Source organism: Arvicanthis niloticus, chromosome 12, assembly GCF_011762505.2.
Source record: "Arvicanthis niloticus isolate mArvNil1 chromosome 12, mArvNil1.pat.X, whole genome shotgun sequence".
Lineage (NCBI taxonomy): Eukaryota > Metazoa > Chordata > Mammalia > Rodentia > Muridae > Arvicanthis > Arvicanthis niloticus.
The window spans coordinates 23,861,765-23,880,124 of NC_047669.1; the positions used below are offsets into that span (position 1 = coordinate 23,861,765).

Here is an 18,360-nt window from a genome sequence, read left to right on the forward strand (position 1 = left end):
AACAACCAACAGTCCTACCCAGCTATGAAATCTATGAATCCCAACAACCAGCATGGCACAATAACCCTAAGGGTCCAGTAATGGCACATATACCTTGGGGGTAGCCAACAGCTTTCCAAACGGACTCAAAACCTGCTCAATTAGAAGGAAATCATTCCTGGTACTGGAAACTAGCTAGCTGCCTAGTTTCCAGGACTAGTGAAGTCATGGATCTTGGGGAAAACCTTATAACCATCACTTTACAGAACCAGAGTAATCCCTACTTATACTCTAAATATTTGTCTTTATGCCAGATAAATGCACTCTTTGTCCCTCATCAAGGAAACTTCTCTTTGCAACAGAGAACACTACAGAAAACATAATCAATCAAATTGCAGAGTTTTGGAGCTCAGTCCCAGTAGACACATCTACAAAACAACTCTACCACCTAAGGCTCAGAGAATGTTACAAAAGAGCAGGTAAAATGACCATAAAAACTAGACCAGAAGATTTTCTGTACGATGGTGTCTCCTAGGAATGTCAGAAGTAACACAGCATATAAAGTTTCACCAACATGACTGCCTAAATGAGTTTAACAAGAAAGAAACCAATAGACATGCCAAAATGAACTGGGGAAAACCCATGAAGCTGAACTCTGTTAATAGAACTACAGACAATAAAGGAATGTTGAAAGTAGGAGAAATAGTCCCTGGATATAACACACAAATTGGTTATCTAATATCAAATAGTCATCCTTGAAAACACAGATACATGTAACATTATACAAATAAGCATGCTATATTTAGGAATGCATATGCATATATATGCATACATATATGTGCACATAACAACAATTAATGAAAAAGGACATGAATTAGAAAGTCAGTAAGAGAAAAGTAAAGGGTTTAGAGGGAGGAAATGGAAGGAAAAGTGATGTAATTATACTATAATCTCAAAAATAAAAGAAAAAAATGTTTCCTCAAACGTTCAGTATCTTTAGCCATCAAGAATATGCAAATTAAAACCATTTTGAGATTTCATCTTAACCCAGTCAGAATGGTTAAGATAAAATAAATAAGATCAATAATTGATAAATGGGATCTCATGAAACTGCAAAGCTTCTATAAGGGAAAGGACACTGTCATTAGGACAAATTGGCAGTCTACATATTTGGAAAGGATCTTCACAAACCCTACATCTGACAAAGAACTAATAACCAAAATTTACAAAGAATTCAAGACATTAGACTCCATAAAAACCAAATAATCCAATTTTAAAATGGGGTATAGAGATAAACAGAAAATTCTCAACAGAGGAATTTCAAATGGCCAACAGACACTTAAACTGTCCAATATCCTTAGTCATCCGGGAAATGCAAATCAAAAAAATCCTGGGACTCTGCCTTACACCAATCAGAATGACTAAGATCAAGACTGAACCACATGCTGGTGAGGATGTGGAGAAAAAGGAATACTCCTCCATTGCTGGTGGGAGTGCAAACTTGTACAACCACTCTGGAAATTTGGCAGTTTCTCAGAGAACTGGGAATAGTTCTACCTCAAGACCGAGCTATACCATTCCTGGTCATATACCCAAAAGATGCCCCAACATCCTGTAAAAATACTTGCTCAACTATATTTATAGCAGCTTTATTCATAATAGTCAGAAACTAGAAATAACCAATATGTCTCTCAACTGAAGAATGAATAAAAAAACGTACATCTACACAATGGAATATTATTCAGTTATTAAAAACAAGAACATCATGAATTTTGCCCACAAATGGATGGAACTTGAGAATATTATCTTGAGTGAGTTAACCCAGTCCCCAAAGGACATGCATGGTATATACTCATAATTGAATATCAGCCATAAAATACAGGTACCATCATTACACTCCAAAGATGCAAAGAAGCTAAACAAGAAGGAAGGCCCAAGCAAGGAAGCTTGAATCTCACTTAGTAGGGGGAATAAAATAGTTATGAGAGGCAGATGGAGGGAGGGAACTGGAAGGGAGTGGAGAGAGGGAGAGAATGAGGGGTTCAGGATCAGGTATGGGGAAGGACAGGAGAGATGGCCATGAAAATGAATGGAAATCTGCAACCAACAGGGATGAGGAGGTGGGGGGTATCTCCAGGAAGAGAAAGAGACTTGAGATAAGAGAGGTACCCAAAAATAAATGGGGGTGACTTTAACTATGACTTACAACACTGGGGATATGGAACCTGAAGAGGCCTCCTCTTGTAGCCAGGCAGGATCCCCAGTGGAGTGATAAAGCCACCAACCCACCCACAAAACTTTAATTTATCAAACAAAACCCAAAATTTATCCTGTCTACAAGTAATGCAGGTGTAGGGGAGTAACAGAGACGGAGTGAATGGCCAATCAATAACCAGCCCTACTAGAGACCTATCCCATGGGAAAGCACCAATCCCTAGTACTATTAATGATATACTCATTAATGCTTCCAGACAAGAGAACATTGTCCTCTGAAAGGCTCCACCCATCATCTGACTCAGACAGATACAGACACCACAGCCAAACTGTGGATGGAGCTTGGGGGCATTTATGGAAGAATAGGAGGATGGATTTCATGCCACCAATGGGCTAAGGACTCCATAGGAAGACCAACAGAGTCAACTAATCTGGACCCTTAGGGCTCTCAGAGTCTGAACCACTAACTAACGAACATACATGGCCTGGACTTAGGTCTCCCCACTCATATGTAGCAGATGTGCAGCTTGTTCTTCATGTAAGTCCTGAACAACTGGAGTGGGGCTATCCCAAAAGCTGTTGCCTACACATGGGATATGTTTTTCCAGCTGGGCTGCCTTGTCTGGCCTCAGTGGAAGAGGAAGTGCCTAGCCTCCCAGAGACTCTAAGTACCAGGGTGGGGGAATACCCGGGGGACCCCACCATTCAGAGGAGAAGGGGAGGACGGAAGACAGGGAAAGGATTGTAGGAGGGGGTAATCTGGAGGGGGGCAGTGAGAGGGATGTAAAGTAAGTAAAATATACAATTAAATTAAAAATAAATAAATAACACAAACAATAAAAAAAACAAATGACAACAAATGGTGATATGGCATGGAGAAAGGGAAAAATGTCTTCACTACCGATGGGAGTGTAAACTGGTGAGCCACTGTGGTGGTTCCTCAGAAAGCTAGAAATAGGTCTACCATATGATCCAGCTATATCACTCTTGGACATATGAAAAGGACTATATAGAGATACATGTTCATCCATGTTCATTACCGCTCTTATTCACAAAGCTAGAAAATGGAAACAGCTTAGATGTCTAAACTGATGATATGCATAATGAAATGTGAAACACTTTATTACTAAGCTATAAAGAAGATTGGAATCAAGAAAATTTCAGATAAATGGGTAAAACTAGAAAACAAAACCAAAAACATTGTGATTGAGATAACCCAGACCCAGAAAGACATTCCATGAGATGGAATCCATCATTGGTATGGTTATTGGGGCCAAGAGTCTTTGGCTGTACAAGTCAATAAGCCCTAGGGGAGAATTTACCACTATTATTTTGCTAAATGGACGTTTTATTAAACCAACTGCTAATGACTTACCACTATACTCATAGATTAATGCATCTCTCATTACTCATGAGAGAAGTTTTGTACAGATGAAAATTAAAACAGAGAGCCACTACTGGTCAGTGTGTAGAAAATCAGAGACTTCAAACTAGATGGGTTTAAGAGAAAGAGAGAACATGAAATTGGATGGGTACAGAGTTAGGGATGAATATGGAAGGAGTTGGGGATGAGTTGATCAAAAGATAATATATGAAATCCTCAAAGAATTAACAAAATATTTTAAATACCAAATATTAAAATTTATGAGATACAGATAAATATTGAAATTTATTTTTTATCAATACATGTGGAAAGAAAAATTACTAATACTTGTTGGGAGCCTACTTTAAGCAGAAAGTGGCTAGAAAGCAGCTATTAACTTTGCAGCCATCTGGAACCATATACCCTGATAGAGACTTGTTTTTCAATAGCCTACAACAGCTGAGCACACTCTGATAAATATCTTGTTTATCCCACATAGCTTGTTTTGCTGATTAGTGACCCCAGCTGCATGGTGCACGTGGTAAAATGTTTTCACCTGTGTTCTCCTGCTTGTGCTTATAAATACCCAGGATTTCCTTGTAAGGGGTGGTGGTGGTCAGTAGGAGGTGTGAATATAGTCTGTGGGAGACAGTAAAGGAGACTTGACTACAGATCCTCTGGCTTGTCTCTATTCTTTGCGTCTCTTCCCCTTCTTCCCCCCACTCTCTCTCTTGCTAAACCCTGACCTGCGGAACAGAGTAGGCCGTTACAAATACTGTCAACAGCTAAGCAATGTTAAGTAGTAGGATTCTTTATCTCATTTCTGATCACAGGGAAAAACAAACTCAGCATTAAGTAGGATATTTCATAGTTTTGTGTAAGTTTTATAACCTCAGGTTCACAAAGTTTCATTTTTCCCTTACAGTACAAAAATATCATTTTTATCAAAAGAATTTTATTAAAGGTTCTTTTATATTAGTTTACATTGTATTTTTCTTTTTCTGTTGATATGTAAACCATATTGGATTTTAAAAGTTAAACTATATTCCAAGGATGAAGAAAAATTTGTTGTGATCTTTTGTGACTTTTCAATTACATTTTGATTGTTTATTCTACTGTGGTACGGTTTTGTTAAGCTGACCTGGAATTGATGATTCAATTGATCCAGCCTCCCAAGTACTGGGAAGAAAGGCATATACTAATGACCTAGTCTCATTCATTGTTTTTTCTTCTTTTGTTCAATTAATTAGTTAATTAGATAATTGAGACTCAAGTTGGTCTTGAACTACATAGCCAACAATGACCTTGAATTTCTAATTCTCCTATCTTGGCTTCTACAGTACAGGTATGTGGTTTACCATAGCCAGTTTATCTTTTTTTAATTGTATAAAGGGTTTTATTATAGTATTTTAGACATGTAGTGTTCATTATTCATACTTACCTCCCTTCTTATCCTTGCTTCCCCTTCCCCCTTTCTACTTAGATATCCCTAGTACTTTTCCTCCTGTATTTCACATATGTGCAAACACATGATGGTTGACATTTTAATGTTAACTAGTTTCTCAAAATTCTGGTCTTCACTTCCATACATTTTCCTGAAGATTATATAATTGCATTCTTCTTTAAGCCTGATACTGTTTTAGAAAAGGATAAATATAATAGCTTATACCCTGGTCTTTGTGCAATTTTCCTCCTAGCTTCTGACACTTAAATCTGAGGAATTGCATAAGTAACTGCCATTTCTGCTTAGCAGATCCAAGGTGCATTATATAACCAGTGAAGAACATACAAGATAATCAAGAATTCCTGAGAAGCCTCACCCTATCTGTATCAGCCACAAATACTTAGAGCTATCCTCTCTCTTGAAACTAGCAGGCCAAAGGCAAGGAGAATCAGGTATGCAACTTTCATATTCCTTCCTATTCTCTATTGCACTTCCCCAGTCTCATCCCCAGCCCTGTAGCAGACCATGTGCACAGCACTAACTCCCCTCTCTGCCTCCCTTCCCTGAGGACTCCACAGATCCTCAGTGGATCCATCCTTCTTACCTGACACCATTCCCTTGTGTCAGTCACCAGTACCAAGGGGCACTCTCTACCCCTTGGTACCAGGGAAAACAGCTGGCCATGCTGGCTTGAGAATCAGGTAGGTGATCTTTACTCTCTTGGTCCCCCATTACAAATTCCTCACTTTCATCCACAGCCCTGTTGCAGAGCACCTGCAGGGACCTGTCTTCCCTTGCTGACTCCACTCTTTTGGGAGTCTGCAGATTCTCATTGACAGACCAACCTTTCCTTTTTATAGACCAGTGGTTCTCCACCTATGGGTTATAACTGCTTTGGGAGCCGCATGGTCACATATCAGATATCCTGCATATCATATATTCACATTACAATTCATAAAAGTCACAAAATTACAGTTCTGAAGTAGGAAAAATAATTTTATGGTTGGCGGTCAGCACAACATGAAGGTCACAGCATTAGGAAGGCTGAGAACCACTGATATAAACCTTCTCTTCACTTGCTTCTAACACATCCCATTTCTTTGTGTCAGTAATACCTAGAAACACATTTTACCTGGGATTCCCAGTACCCACATCTGGCAGCGACTCAGGAATACTCCCTCCTAGGCAACCAATACCCACCATGCTCTCCTAAGATCCAGAAAGGGCAAGCAAAACCAGGGAAAATAACTCCTAGCTAAAAAGACAAGACTATATATCACCATCTAGAATTATAATAACCTCAAACCCAGATGCCAGAAAAACTCAGAGCATTTCCAGTAAATTCGAGAACAAAACATGGCTGTCTACTCTCTCAATACTTAATATTGTACTTGAAGTCTTAGTGTGAACAATAGGACAACAGAAGGAGATAAGTAGGTACAAACTGAGAAAGAAGATGTGAAAGTATTGTATTGGCAGATATTATTGTATACATAAATAACTCTAAAAATTCTACCAGGGAACTCCTACGAGTAGCTGACAAACACTTCTCAGCAAAGCATAATAGAAAATATCCAAAACACAGTAGCACTCCTATACACAACTGACAAATGGTCTGAGGAAAAAAAACCAGAGAGATAGTACCTTTCATAATAGCACACCCAAATAAAATATCTCAGAGTACCTCTAACTAAGCAGGTAAAATGGTTATATAATAAAAATTTTAAGATGTTTTTTTAAAGGCATCAAAGAAGATATCAGAAGATGGAAAGATCTCTCATGCTCATGGATTGGTAGAACTAATACAGTGAAAACAGCTATCCTACCAAAAAGCAATCTACAGATTCAATGTAATCTTCATCAAAATTCCAATATAATTTTTCATACTACTTGAAAGGATGATTTTTAGCAAGTAAATCCATACTTATAACCACGTACAAAATGAAACTCAAAGTGGATTTTAAAAAACCAAAATGAGGCCAGATACACTGAATCTAATAAAAGAGAAAGTGGAGAATAGTCTTGAACTCATTAAAAGAAAAAAAGCCTTTCTGAAAAGAACATTTGTTATCACAAGCACTAAGAACAGCAATTAATAAAAGCGACCTCGCTGGGCAGTGGTGGCACACGCCTTTAATCCTAGCACTTGGGAGGCAGAGGCAGGTGGATTTCTGAGTTCAAGGCCAGCCTGGTCTACAGAGTGAGTTCCAGGACAGCTAAGGCTATACAGAGAAACCCTGTCTCGAAAAACCAAAATAAAATAAAATAAAATCGACCTCATGAAACTGAAATACTTCTGTATGGCAAAGGACACCATCATTTAGACAAACCAGCAGGCTACAGATTGGGAAAAGATTTTTTTTTACCCACTATACATCTTATAAATGGCTATATAAAATATATAAAGATCTTTAAATAATTGGACATCAAGAAAACAATCTAATTTTAAAATGGAGTACAGATTGGGAAGCTGAGACTAAGTCTACTTCAATATCCAGTTATACCATTTTGGGACATATACACAAAGGATTCTTCATTCTACAATAGAGATACTTTGTACAACCATGTTCATTGCTACTCTATTCATAATAGACAGAAATTGAAAACAGCTATATGCCATCAATGAATCAGTGAATAGAGAAAAATGTAGTGCATTTATACAGTGAAATATTACTTGGCCATTTAAAAAATGAAGTCATGAAATTCATAGGTAAATGGATGTAGCTAGAAAATAATACTAAGTAAGGAAATCCAGACTCAAAAGGACAAATATGATATGTATTTGCTTATATGTAAATGTTAGTTGTTAAGCTCTGATTAAGCAGGCTCTAATCCATATAACCACAGAGGTTAGTTATAGAGTAAGTGAATAAAGTATATTAAAAATATATAATAAAATATATATAGTAAGGGAAGAATTTCCCCAGGAAAGGGAAATAGGGTAGATAATTATGGATGAATGGGGTTGGCAGAGGAAGAGAGAGCAAACAGGGAAACAAAGAGGAAATATTGGTAGGGACAACTATGGACATTTGAGGGATCATATGAAAACCTAATATAGTAGAAACTTTTATTTTTTAATTTATTTTTTATTGGATATTATATTTACATTTAGGATTTTATCCCCTTAACACCTTCTCCCCCACCACCCAGGAGCCTCCTACCCCATCCCCCCTCCTCATGCTTCTATGAGGATGTGCCCCCACCTACTCCGCTACGCCCACCTCCCAACCCTCAAATTCTCCCCTCCCCCCCAACTCGGTGTTCAGCCTTTATGGGACCAAGGATCTCCTCTCCCACCTATGCCCAACAAGGCTATCCTCCCCTACATGTACAGATGGAGTCATGGGTCCCTCCCTATGTACTCCCAGGCTGGTGGTTTAGACCCTGGGGAGCTCTGGTTGGTTGGTATTGTTGCTCTCCTCATGGGGCCACAAACCCTTTCAGCTCCTTCATCCTTCTCTCTAACTTCTCCATTGGGAAACCCTTGATCAGTTCAATGGCTAGCTGTGAGCATCTGCCTCTGAATGTGTCAGACTCTAGCAGACCTCTAAGGAGACAGTTATATCAGGCTCTCTTATTAGCATGCACTTCCTGACATCCACATCAGTGTCTACCTTTGGTGACTGCGCATGGGATGGATACCCAGGTGGAATGGTCTCCAGACGGCCCCCCTAGTAGAAACTTTAAAAAAATATCTACGTATATAAAAGAGATCTAAATTTTAATCATCAAATAACAGTAGACAAAGCTCCAAGGAGACTTCTCTCTACCAAAGGAAACATCCAATGTTGGGGAGAGAGTTATATATAATTGAGTTAATGGACAGAGAGACCCTGTAGAAACCCCTAAACAACCCAGGATATTTCTAAGGTTATTGGTTGCTCTCCACAAACTGAAGACAATGTCTATCTAACTCACTGAACATAGAGAAATCTAGGGGCACCTACTTAGAGCCCTCACCCCTACAGATTAGTGTTCACAGTACTGAAAGGTTCTCTGAATGCTAAAGGAGAAAGGTAAATGCCAATTCAGCTATAAACCCCGTGATCTACAGTGGTGACATTTTATCCAAGATATACTAGTGCAATAGTGGCAGAAAAACTATGGGAATAACCAACTACAGTCTGTTTAGAATTAAGGACCTCTCCATGAAATGGAACTCATGCCTAACACTCTCAGGTGGCCAATTACCTGAGATTACATAGGCCATGGATCTAAGGGAAAACCAAATATTAGTGTTCTGCTAATGGAACATAGTAATAAAATGACTTTTAATGACATTTTTCTATCAGTATTTTTCTCAGCCCTCATCAGAAAAGCTTCTTCCTACAGTAGATGGGAACATATAGAGACTCACAACTGGAAAGAGTACAAAACATAAGAGACCACTCAGTCCTAAATAGGATTTAATCACCAAATCCTTTCCCTCAGGGGCTCAGGGAACTCTGTGGAAGAGGAGGGAGAGAGATTGCAAAAGCAGTGGAGATGTGAGACTTAACACAAACAAGGCCTTGTAGACACAACAGGACTGGTAAACTCAAATTATGGCAGCATGCACAGGGTTTCCTCATGCTTAAGTTAGATGGGGTCTCAGTGTTGAGAACAGAAATTGTCACAAGCCTCTATTCCTAATCCAGAAGCTATCTGGAATTGATAACTGCACACAAAGGAAAAATTAATTTCTCCATCAGAACCTCACTTGGTATCCAAACCAGTTGCATCCTCAGCAACAGACAGCCTACACAAAATGAACACTTCTGTGGGTTTTGTAGGTGTTTTGTCTCATAATGCTTTGCTTGAGCTTTTTGTTTTGTTTTTAACCTTACATATCTTTTACTTATATATTATGGCTTCCAATTTTGTTTCTATGAGGTTTCTGTGTGTGTGAATGTGTGTATCTCAGCATCCGTATGCATTTCTTGTGCTTTTTCTTTGCCTCTTTTTTTCTGTTTTGCACTATTCTGATTTGTTTTATACTATTGTATTTTATTATTTAGATGCGTGTTTGTATTATGAGAGAAAAAAAAGGTATGGATGAGTGGAAGGGGAGGGGAGAAGGATCTTAGGGAAACTGGCAGAGGGGAAACTATAATCAGAAAGTATTATATGGAAAAATCTATTTAAATAAAATAAGAATTTCTGAGAAATATATTATTAGAAAAAAAAACAGAAAAATCCCGAGGAAATACTGATGCTTGTGTCTGTCCATTCCTTTGCTCTTATCTGCTGATGAATATTGATCTGCACATAAATAAAGCTGCATAGGGTGTCTCTAATCACACTCACCAATAACAACACAGTTTGACTTAAACTATTTTACTTTTTACAATGACTTTCTATTACCAAACTTGATCCAAGATGTTTTTTGAAGAATCTACACAATGGAATTCAAAAAGAATATATCTTTGTCTACCACCACCATATCATTGTATCATTTAAGTTTAATTATACTAATTTTTGTAGCAACTTCAGAGAAACAGATTATCATCGATAATAATCTTGGCAGGTAGATAGTTTCAAGAACTTTCACTATATCCTCCTACTATAACTCTCATTATAATGTCAGGAAACCAAAGAGAGTATTAGTCCAAATTACTCAGCGGATCTGTCCACCTTACACTTAAATAAAAATGGTATATTTTATGCAGATGGGTGGTGTACTTTTAACTTAGTCTTGGGGTAATAGTTCATTTGTCATCTGGTTACTTAGTTTGTACAGCTTACCACCTATGAGACTACCAGAATTTTTGGATTCGCCAATGTTAGTGCCTGTTCTGACCTTTTAGATAATTGTCCTGAAAAAAAAAATTCTTCCTCAAATGATCAGTAATGTTCCTATATGTATTTATATTCCATGTGTATTCAGGGAGAATATCAGAATCTTTCTTCAAGGACAACAGGATCCCCTTTTGATCACTATATTCAGGATTTGAGAATTGACTTATATTTGAAAGGTTAATAAGAAGTAATTTTCCATGTCAGTGATAAATATGAAGAGAAAACCATTCTTTACCTTTTCATGATTATGTAAATCAAATAAGTTCCAATCAAATGCCCCACCTAATTTTGTTCCTAGAAAAGTCATGCAATATTAGTTAATACCATGGATTTATGAATTGCCAGTCCAGCCTAGCTGCTTGTTACACTAATTTATGCTCATGCTGCCAGATGGTTAAATAACACCACCTGGCCTCTACCCATCTAGATATTTAATCCTCAAAGATATAATGGAGACTGGCTCTTTGCTATCATTTCCTACTGTCAACAAAGGCCTAAAAAGAGATAGCCACTGCCTAGTTTTATAAATATGTTACCTGCTATTCCTTCCTATATGTTACCAGAGTATTCCTTCCTAAGAAGAAACAGCATCCTTGGAAGCCTTCTGGGGAAGTCTGAGGAGAAGACTTAGTTGGACAAACAATATACTCATATTAATACTCTCAACTCTTGTTTCTTCTGATCTCTTCCTTAATGCAGTGCCAGAAGATATAGTTGGTATCTCTAGTAACCATACGTCTCTGGTGAGTCAAGGCTTCAGAGTACTATTCTGCAAACTACTAGGGCATGTGTCCTCACCAAATTATGGCCCAAGATATGTCCTATGTGAATGAATTGACTTGTATATTGCCTCCAACTTGAAACCTTTAAAGATCATTTCTAAATACATTCTTTGTGACTGACAATAGTAGGGGCCTCAGTTTCTTTGTAAATATTCTACTTATTTTATGTATATTCAGTTTTCTTATAGAGAAAGATTTAAGTATTGAGATTAGATTGTATTAATATCTGAGATTTTATTCTGGTTTTAGACCTGAGTTAATGACTCTGGGTATCCTTGTGAATACAAACTTCAGTCTCCTAAAGAAGAAAAACTGTTTTCTAACTGTGAAAGTGACATTCTGCTGGCCAGAAGGGTTCAGGAAGTCCAGGCTAATACTAAGAGTTACAGTTTTCTCCAGTTTGTCTATATAAATTTCCCTGCCCTGGGTGTGATGGATGAAAAGCATTCTTTAAAAAAAAAGTCACATATTCATCCAAAACTTTAATATGTAGTCTTATTTTTAAAATAAGGTCTTTTAAATGTCTAATTAGTTAAGAATCTTGAGATGAAACTATCTGGACTTAGAGTGGACCCCACCCTAAATACTGTTAACCTTATAAGAAAAGGACAACAGACAAAGAGACAGAAAACACAGACATAAGAAGATAGTTGCAGAAGCTAGAGTTACATCTCCTCAATTCAAAGACTATCTAAGCTATAATAGGCAAGAAAAATATCCCTAGGAGTTTTAGAGAGATCCTGGCCTGACCAGCACATTGATTTTAGACCTCTGGCTTTCAGAACTATGAAAAACTAAACATCTGTTGTTTTAAGTCATTCCACGTGTGGTCATTTGTTATGGTATTCCTTCAAAACTAACTTATAAGAACCTGGGATAATGTTCTTTTCTAATATTGACACTGACTGATCAAAGTGGTAACAGTTAGTTTCCTTATAAACAGTTCTTGAGCCCAATTTTAACAGTTTTTCTCAAGATAAAAGCAGTAAGAGTTCCTTTAAATATACTTTAAGGAAATCTGCAACTGATGGGTATGGGGAGGTGGGGAGGGAGCATATCTCAAAGACATGACAGAAACCTGGGATAGGAGAGGCACTCAAGAATCAATGAAGATGACCTTAGCTGTGACTCACAGAATTGGGGATACGGAACCTGCAGAAGCCACCTCCCATAGCCAGGAAGGAACTCCAGTGGAGCAATATGGACACCAAACCATCCACAAAACTTCTGATCCCAAATTTATCCTGTCTACAAGAAAAGCAGGGATGGAGAATGGAGCAAAGGCTGAGGAAATGGTCAACCAATAACCCCAATACCCGACCAAACTAGAGAGCCGTCCTATGGCCAGCCTAGCAATCCCATCCTCTGAGAGGCTCCCCAGCAGCTGACTCAGATGGATGCAGAGATCCACAGCCATATAGTGGATGGAACCTGGGGATTCTTACAGAAGAATAGCAGGAAGGATTGCTGCTTGGAAGAGATGGGAACTCCACAGGAAGACCAACAGGGTCAACTAACCTGCATCCTTGGGCCTCTCTGAGACTGAACCACCAACCAAAAAACATATACAGGCTGGGCCTAGCGCCCCCCCTCCCCCCACACACACCGCCACAGCTGGAGCAGGGGCCATCCCAAAAGCTGTTGTCTGTCTATGGGATATGTTCTTCGTAGTTGGGCTGCCTTATCTGACCTCACTAGGAGAGGATGTGCCTAACTCCACAGAGACTTGATGTACCAAGGTCTAAGGATACCCAGAGGGGCCCCCATCCAGTCAGAAGAGAAGGGAAGGGAGGATGGGGGAAAGATTATGGAAGGGTGTGACCACAAGGGGAGCAGTAGGTAGGATAAAAGTGAATAATTAAAAAATAAATTAAATAATAAATTTAAAAGATATTTAAAATGACCCAGAGTTATGGTAAATAAGCCATCAATGTCTGGAATGATAAATATATATAGGATGTCTGTGATGATAAATATATTGAAAAATATTCCCAAATGTCAAGTAGTGTCATGCTTAGTAATGATTCAGTATGTACTTAATATGCAAAAAGAACTGAATCTGATCCTCAGCACCATAAAAAAAAAGTCTTTCTGATGGCAAAAACAGACCTTTGTTATGTAATTGGGTTAAATGTTGATAAGGAAGAGGTGCCTTATATTTTTCAGGTGGGCCCAAACTAATAAAATGAATCCTTAAGAGAGGAGAAGTTTTCCCCAGTGTGATCAGAAAGAGACTGTTGCTGTGGACAAAGCTGGGGATACAGGTCTTTGTTAGCTCTAAAGCAAAGGCAGCTGCCAAACAAAGACTGTGTGATGCTTGTGAAAGGGCAAGAGGTCAGCTTCTTTTCTAGAGTTGCCTAAAGGACTTCAGCTCAGTGACACTTTTGTTGGCTTTCTGGCACATAGAACTGTAATAACATAAAATTTTGTTGTTTTTAACTACCATAAGTTTAATAGCTTATATCAGTACCAGAAAACTAACACAAATGCTGTCAAAAAAAAAGAAAGCTACTTTATAACTCTTTATAAGCCTCTTTATAACTGTCCCTAGCCCGTATTGTAAGTATTTGGTCTCCCAGTTTTTAACCTTTACATGAGTCCTTACTCCAATTAATCACATGAAAATGTACAAATAATTATTATTTCGTTGTATGCCAGGATTTAATATCACTCCACTTGATTTCTTCAACAAATTCTTTGTTTTTATGTATAAGACAATCTAACTATAAAAATCCCATCCATGTGGCAACAATACAGAGAACTCAGCAAACACTTAGATAAAGGACCACATATTTTAGGAACTGAAGGTTATTTTGTCTAGTCACAAATGCTTTGCTTTGTTCTTAAGAAAGAGGCTGCAGGTGTTACGATTTACTGCTAACTGAACCAGAGCTCTATAGAAACAAGCCTGAGGCAAGGTTCTTCTACTAATATTTCATGAAAAATAGACTCTCTGGATTGCAGTGCTGAAGGGAAGGGGAAGTTAACCAGAAGCAAAATGACTCAAAATTACACTACCATTCTTTCATGGGGAGAGTCAGAAAAGACACATCAATAATTATTTGGCAGGTGTTTCATCAGTATGGATTTGTGGCCTTGTCTCTAAATCATGACTTAGAACAACCCAACTAAAGGGACGAGAATAATTCATTCCCTGTCTCCTGTCTGGCATTTGTTAAAGTTGTTCCATAGGAAGTTAGCTCATCTTTACAAGAGAGTCATGTCATTTAACCCCTAGGGAAGTTTTTTGAAAAGGTGCAAGGTATGCTTTAGATTGTGTAATACCTTGTGAATCCAGAATTACGGAGATGAGCCAGGGGTGCTAGGTACAGCTGCTGAGCTTCAGGAAGCAGTACTGTAAGAAGTTGATTGACCCTGCCAAGCTTGAAGTATAGCAAGGAAGTGTTTGGGAGACACCCTTACAGAATCTAAAAGGCTGCCCTCATTATTTCCCATATCGAAGCTTCTAAGAAAACCAGCACCCTTTCTGTTTGACACGCCAATGTTCAAGTTTCTTAGAAATAGTGTCTTGGAGGAAAGAGACTCTAAGTTTGACTGTATGATATAACCTTGCTTGCATAGGAACCCTAACAACAATACTTTGTTTATTTTCTTACATCACTACCAAGCCTCCAAGGAGAGTTTCCCTTTCCACATCAAGTTTATCTCAGAAGCATTAAAAGAAATGTTTAAATAAGAAAATCTATCAACATATTCAAACAAATTAAAGCAAATGTTTAACCTGATGCATGCAGAAATGTATCCAACCAAATTCAACTCTATTTATAATTTAAAACTCTCAATACTAGAAATACATGGAATATTTTTGTTCTTATTGTGTAGGGGATGAGAGAGGGGGTAGGGACAGAATATAGGGACTCAACTTGTTGTCTAAACCTCCAAACCCAGAAATAAATCATTTATGTTCAATAATGTGCTAGATCCTGGCCATCAAAACATAAGATACATATAGCTATCTATGTTGGAAAGGAAGAAAACAAGTTGTCTACATTTGTTATACTTTCATAAATAATTCACACCAGAGAATCTAAGGACAGACACTAAAAACAAAGCATTTAATGACACTGCCAGTTTTTTAAAAAATAGTATTTTATATACTAGCAATAATCAGCTATTATCAAATGAACTTAACAAAAATTAAGTCAAAAGGAAGCAATATGGTCTCAGCAAGAAAAGGCACCTGAAGCTGAGTTGGATAACCTAGGTTTGAGCCCCAGAACTTACATAAGAGAAGACCAACTTTGAAATAATTAGGATTGTTTTTATAATCCGATAATGTGTTAACTACATCTGCATAGCTGTGACCAAAATATCTAGGAGTTCAAAGGAAAGATTTATTATGTTTTACAGCTTCAAACAGTTTAGTCCTTAGTAGTCTTGAGGATGAAGCAGACCTGAGCTTTTTGTGTCACAGAAGGCCACAATACAAAGAAACTGCATATAGGAAGATGCCAGAGGAGAAATAGACCCAAGAACCTCTTGACATACTCCTCCAACAGACCCCATCTCCTACCCTTTCCCATCCCCCAGTAATGCCATCATAATGTAAAGCCATCAAGGGGTTGATCTATTGAGCAAGTCAGTCTTCATTTTCTAACCATTCCTAGAAACTCCAGCACAGACACACACAGAGGTGTGATTCACTAATCCCTTGGACATTTTTTGCCATAATGAAATGGACAAATACTTTCTATATTAGTGTGGCTGTATAAGAAAATTATCTAATTGTTGTTGACTTTAATAATACCAAAACCAAATAACAGATACATGATTAATGACATAGTTATATGAAATTAATCATATAAATTTAGAAATAAATGCTGCTCTGCTACCTTCTCAACACTGCAGATTTAAGTATCAGTTTTACTGCTGAGTAAACTGAAAACTGAGAGCATTATTGGCAAGAGTACTTCAGTTACTTGTTCCCTTGCTCATGCACACCCTCAACAAGTATTATTTTAGATGCCACTGAATGCTACCAACTAATTGGGATTTTAAATCTCAAGAAATAGTATAAAATAACTTTTTCTAAAAGAGGGAAAAACAAAAGTGAGAATAAGGTAGTATACTTACTTTTCCTTCGTCTCTTGGGCTATCACTTAAATGTACAACTGGGCCTGGATGAGTCTTGGTGGATCTGTTAAATCAATTCAGAACAATAATTTAAAACTAGACAACAGAAAATGGCAAAGAAGTTAAGATTAAGCTGTAATACACTCCCAGGCTAGTAGAGCTAGCCTCCAATTTGCTTGAAATTTCAGCTTTCTTTATGAACTACTTTCCTTTTCTTTTTTATTGATTATTTTATTTATTTACATGTCAAATGTCCTTCTTCCCAGTCTCCCCTCTGCAAATCCCCCATCCAATCCACCTCCCATTTGCCTCTAAGAGGGTACTCCCCCACCCACTCCTGTCTCACCCCTCTACCATTCCTCTTCTCTGGGGCAACAAGCCTCCACAGGACCAAGTACCTCCCTTCCCAATGATGCCAGATAAGGCAGTCCTCTGCTACATATATAGCAGGACGCATGGACCTACCCATATGTACTCTTTGACTGGTGCTTTAGTCCTTGGGAGCTCTGAGGGATCTGGTTAGTTGATATTGTTTGAACTACTCTTCTTCTTCCTATTAAATCTAGTAAACTAGGGTTGGTGGGATATTTTTAATTAGATATAAAAATAAGGTACTACATTTTGAAATGGTACTTTTATTACATTTTTGTGAAATTATGGGTCCCTGATATGTTTAATGAATTTTATTAATACAGAAAAATGCTATAGCCACAAACTTGTATAGTAACTCTATTTCAAGCAAATTTTAAGCTGCTTCTAATTTAAGATTTCCTTGGACATGGAATTTTCTGATTTTTGTCCCTAAAGCAGAGTACAGTGGCATACTGGATTTAAAAGGAAATGCTTTAGTGGCTATCCTTCAGGAAACTGAATACCTGGGGGAATCTAGTTCATTGATTTTGTCTATTTTATCTGGATTGTCCACTGTAGCCGATAATAAATAATTATGTGTATAACAGCACAACTGAAAGTTAGAAGGACTTTGCTAATCTGACCTAAAAACTTATTCTACTCTGATCATCTGGCATGATTTCTTTTTTTCCTTTTTCTTTCTTTTCTTTTTTTTTTGTTTTTTTTTGTTTGTTTGTTTTTGTTTGTTTGTTTGTTTTGTTTTTTCGAGACAGGGTTTTTCTGTGTAGCCCTGGCTGTCCTGGAACTCATTCTGTAGACCAGGCTGGCCTCGAACTCAGAAATACGCCTGCCTCTGCCTCCCAAGTGCTGGGATTAAAGGCGTGCACCACCACTGCCCGGCGCATGATTTCTTTATAAATCAAATTTAACAGGGTTAATGAATATGACTATATCATAGTTAAACATGATATCATCTGACATGACAAAAGAACTATTTCTCAATTTTCTACAGCCCTTTCCATGATCCAATTGTTACAGAGGGCGAGAAAGCAAAAAAACTACATTTAGAAAGGGCAATCCAAGTGTGCTTGGGTTGCCAGTTCCACTTTATTTCTTAAGGACACATAAAATCCACAAAGATCCTTCACAAGACAATAAAGACTATTTAAATCTTAGAAACTATTTTAAAACTGATAAGTAAGTAATTATAATACTGACTCCTGAATATTACTCAAAGAAATACATAGATTAGATGTTGGTAAATTATGTGAATGGATTCATTCATCCCATTCACAAATGTATTTTCTCATCTAAAAATGGATATAGTAGCATTGATCATATATATATACGTA

The 18,360-nt window shown here is 37.7% G+C and overlaps 1 protein-coding gene across 8 annotated transcripts in view; it reads right to left on the reverse strand.

Moving 5' to 3' along the window:
• Stxbp5l (syntaxin binding protein 5L) overlaps nucleotides 1–18,360 on the reverse strand; it is a 286,076-nt gene that overhangs the window by 181,635 nt on the left and 86,081 nt on the right. For all 8 annotated transcript variants that reach the window (XM_034515170.2, XM_076942909.1, XM_034515168.2 and 5 more), the window contains exon 7: nucleotides 16,658–16,721. In XM_034515170.2, coding sequence (XP_034371061.1) covers nucleotides 16,658–16,721 — 64 coding nt within the window. The remainder of the gene's footprint in view (nucleotides 1–16,657; nucleotides 16,722–18,360) is intronic.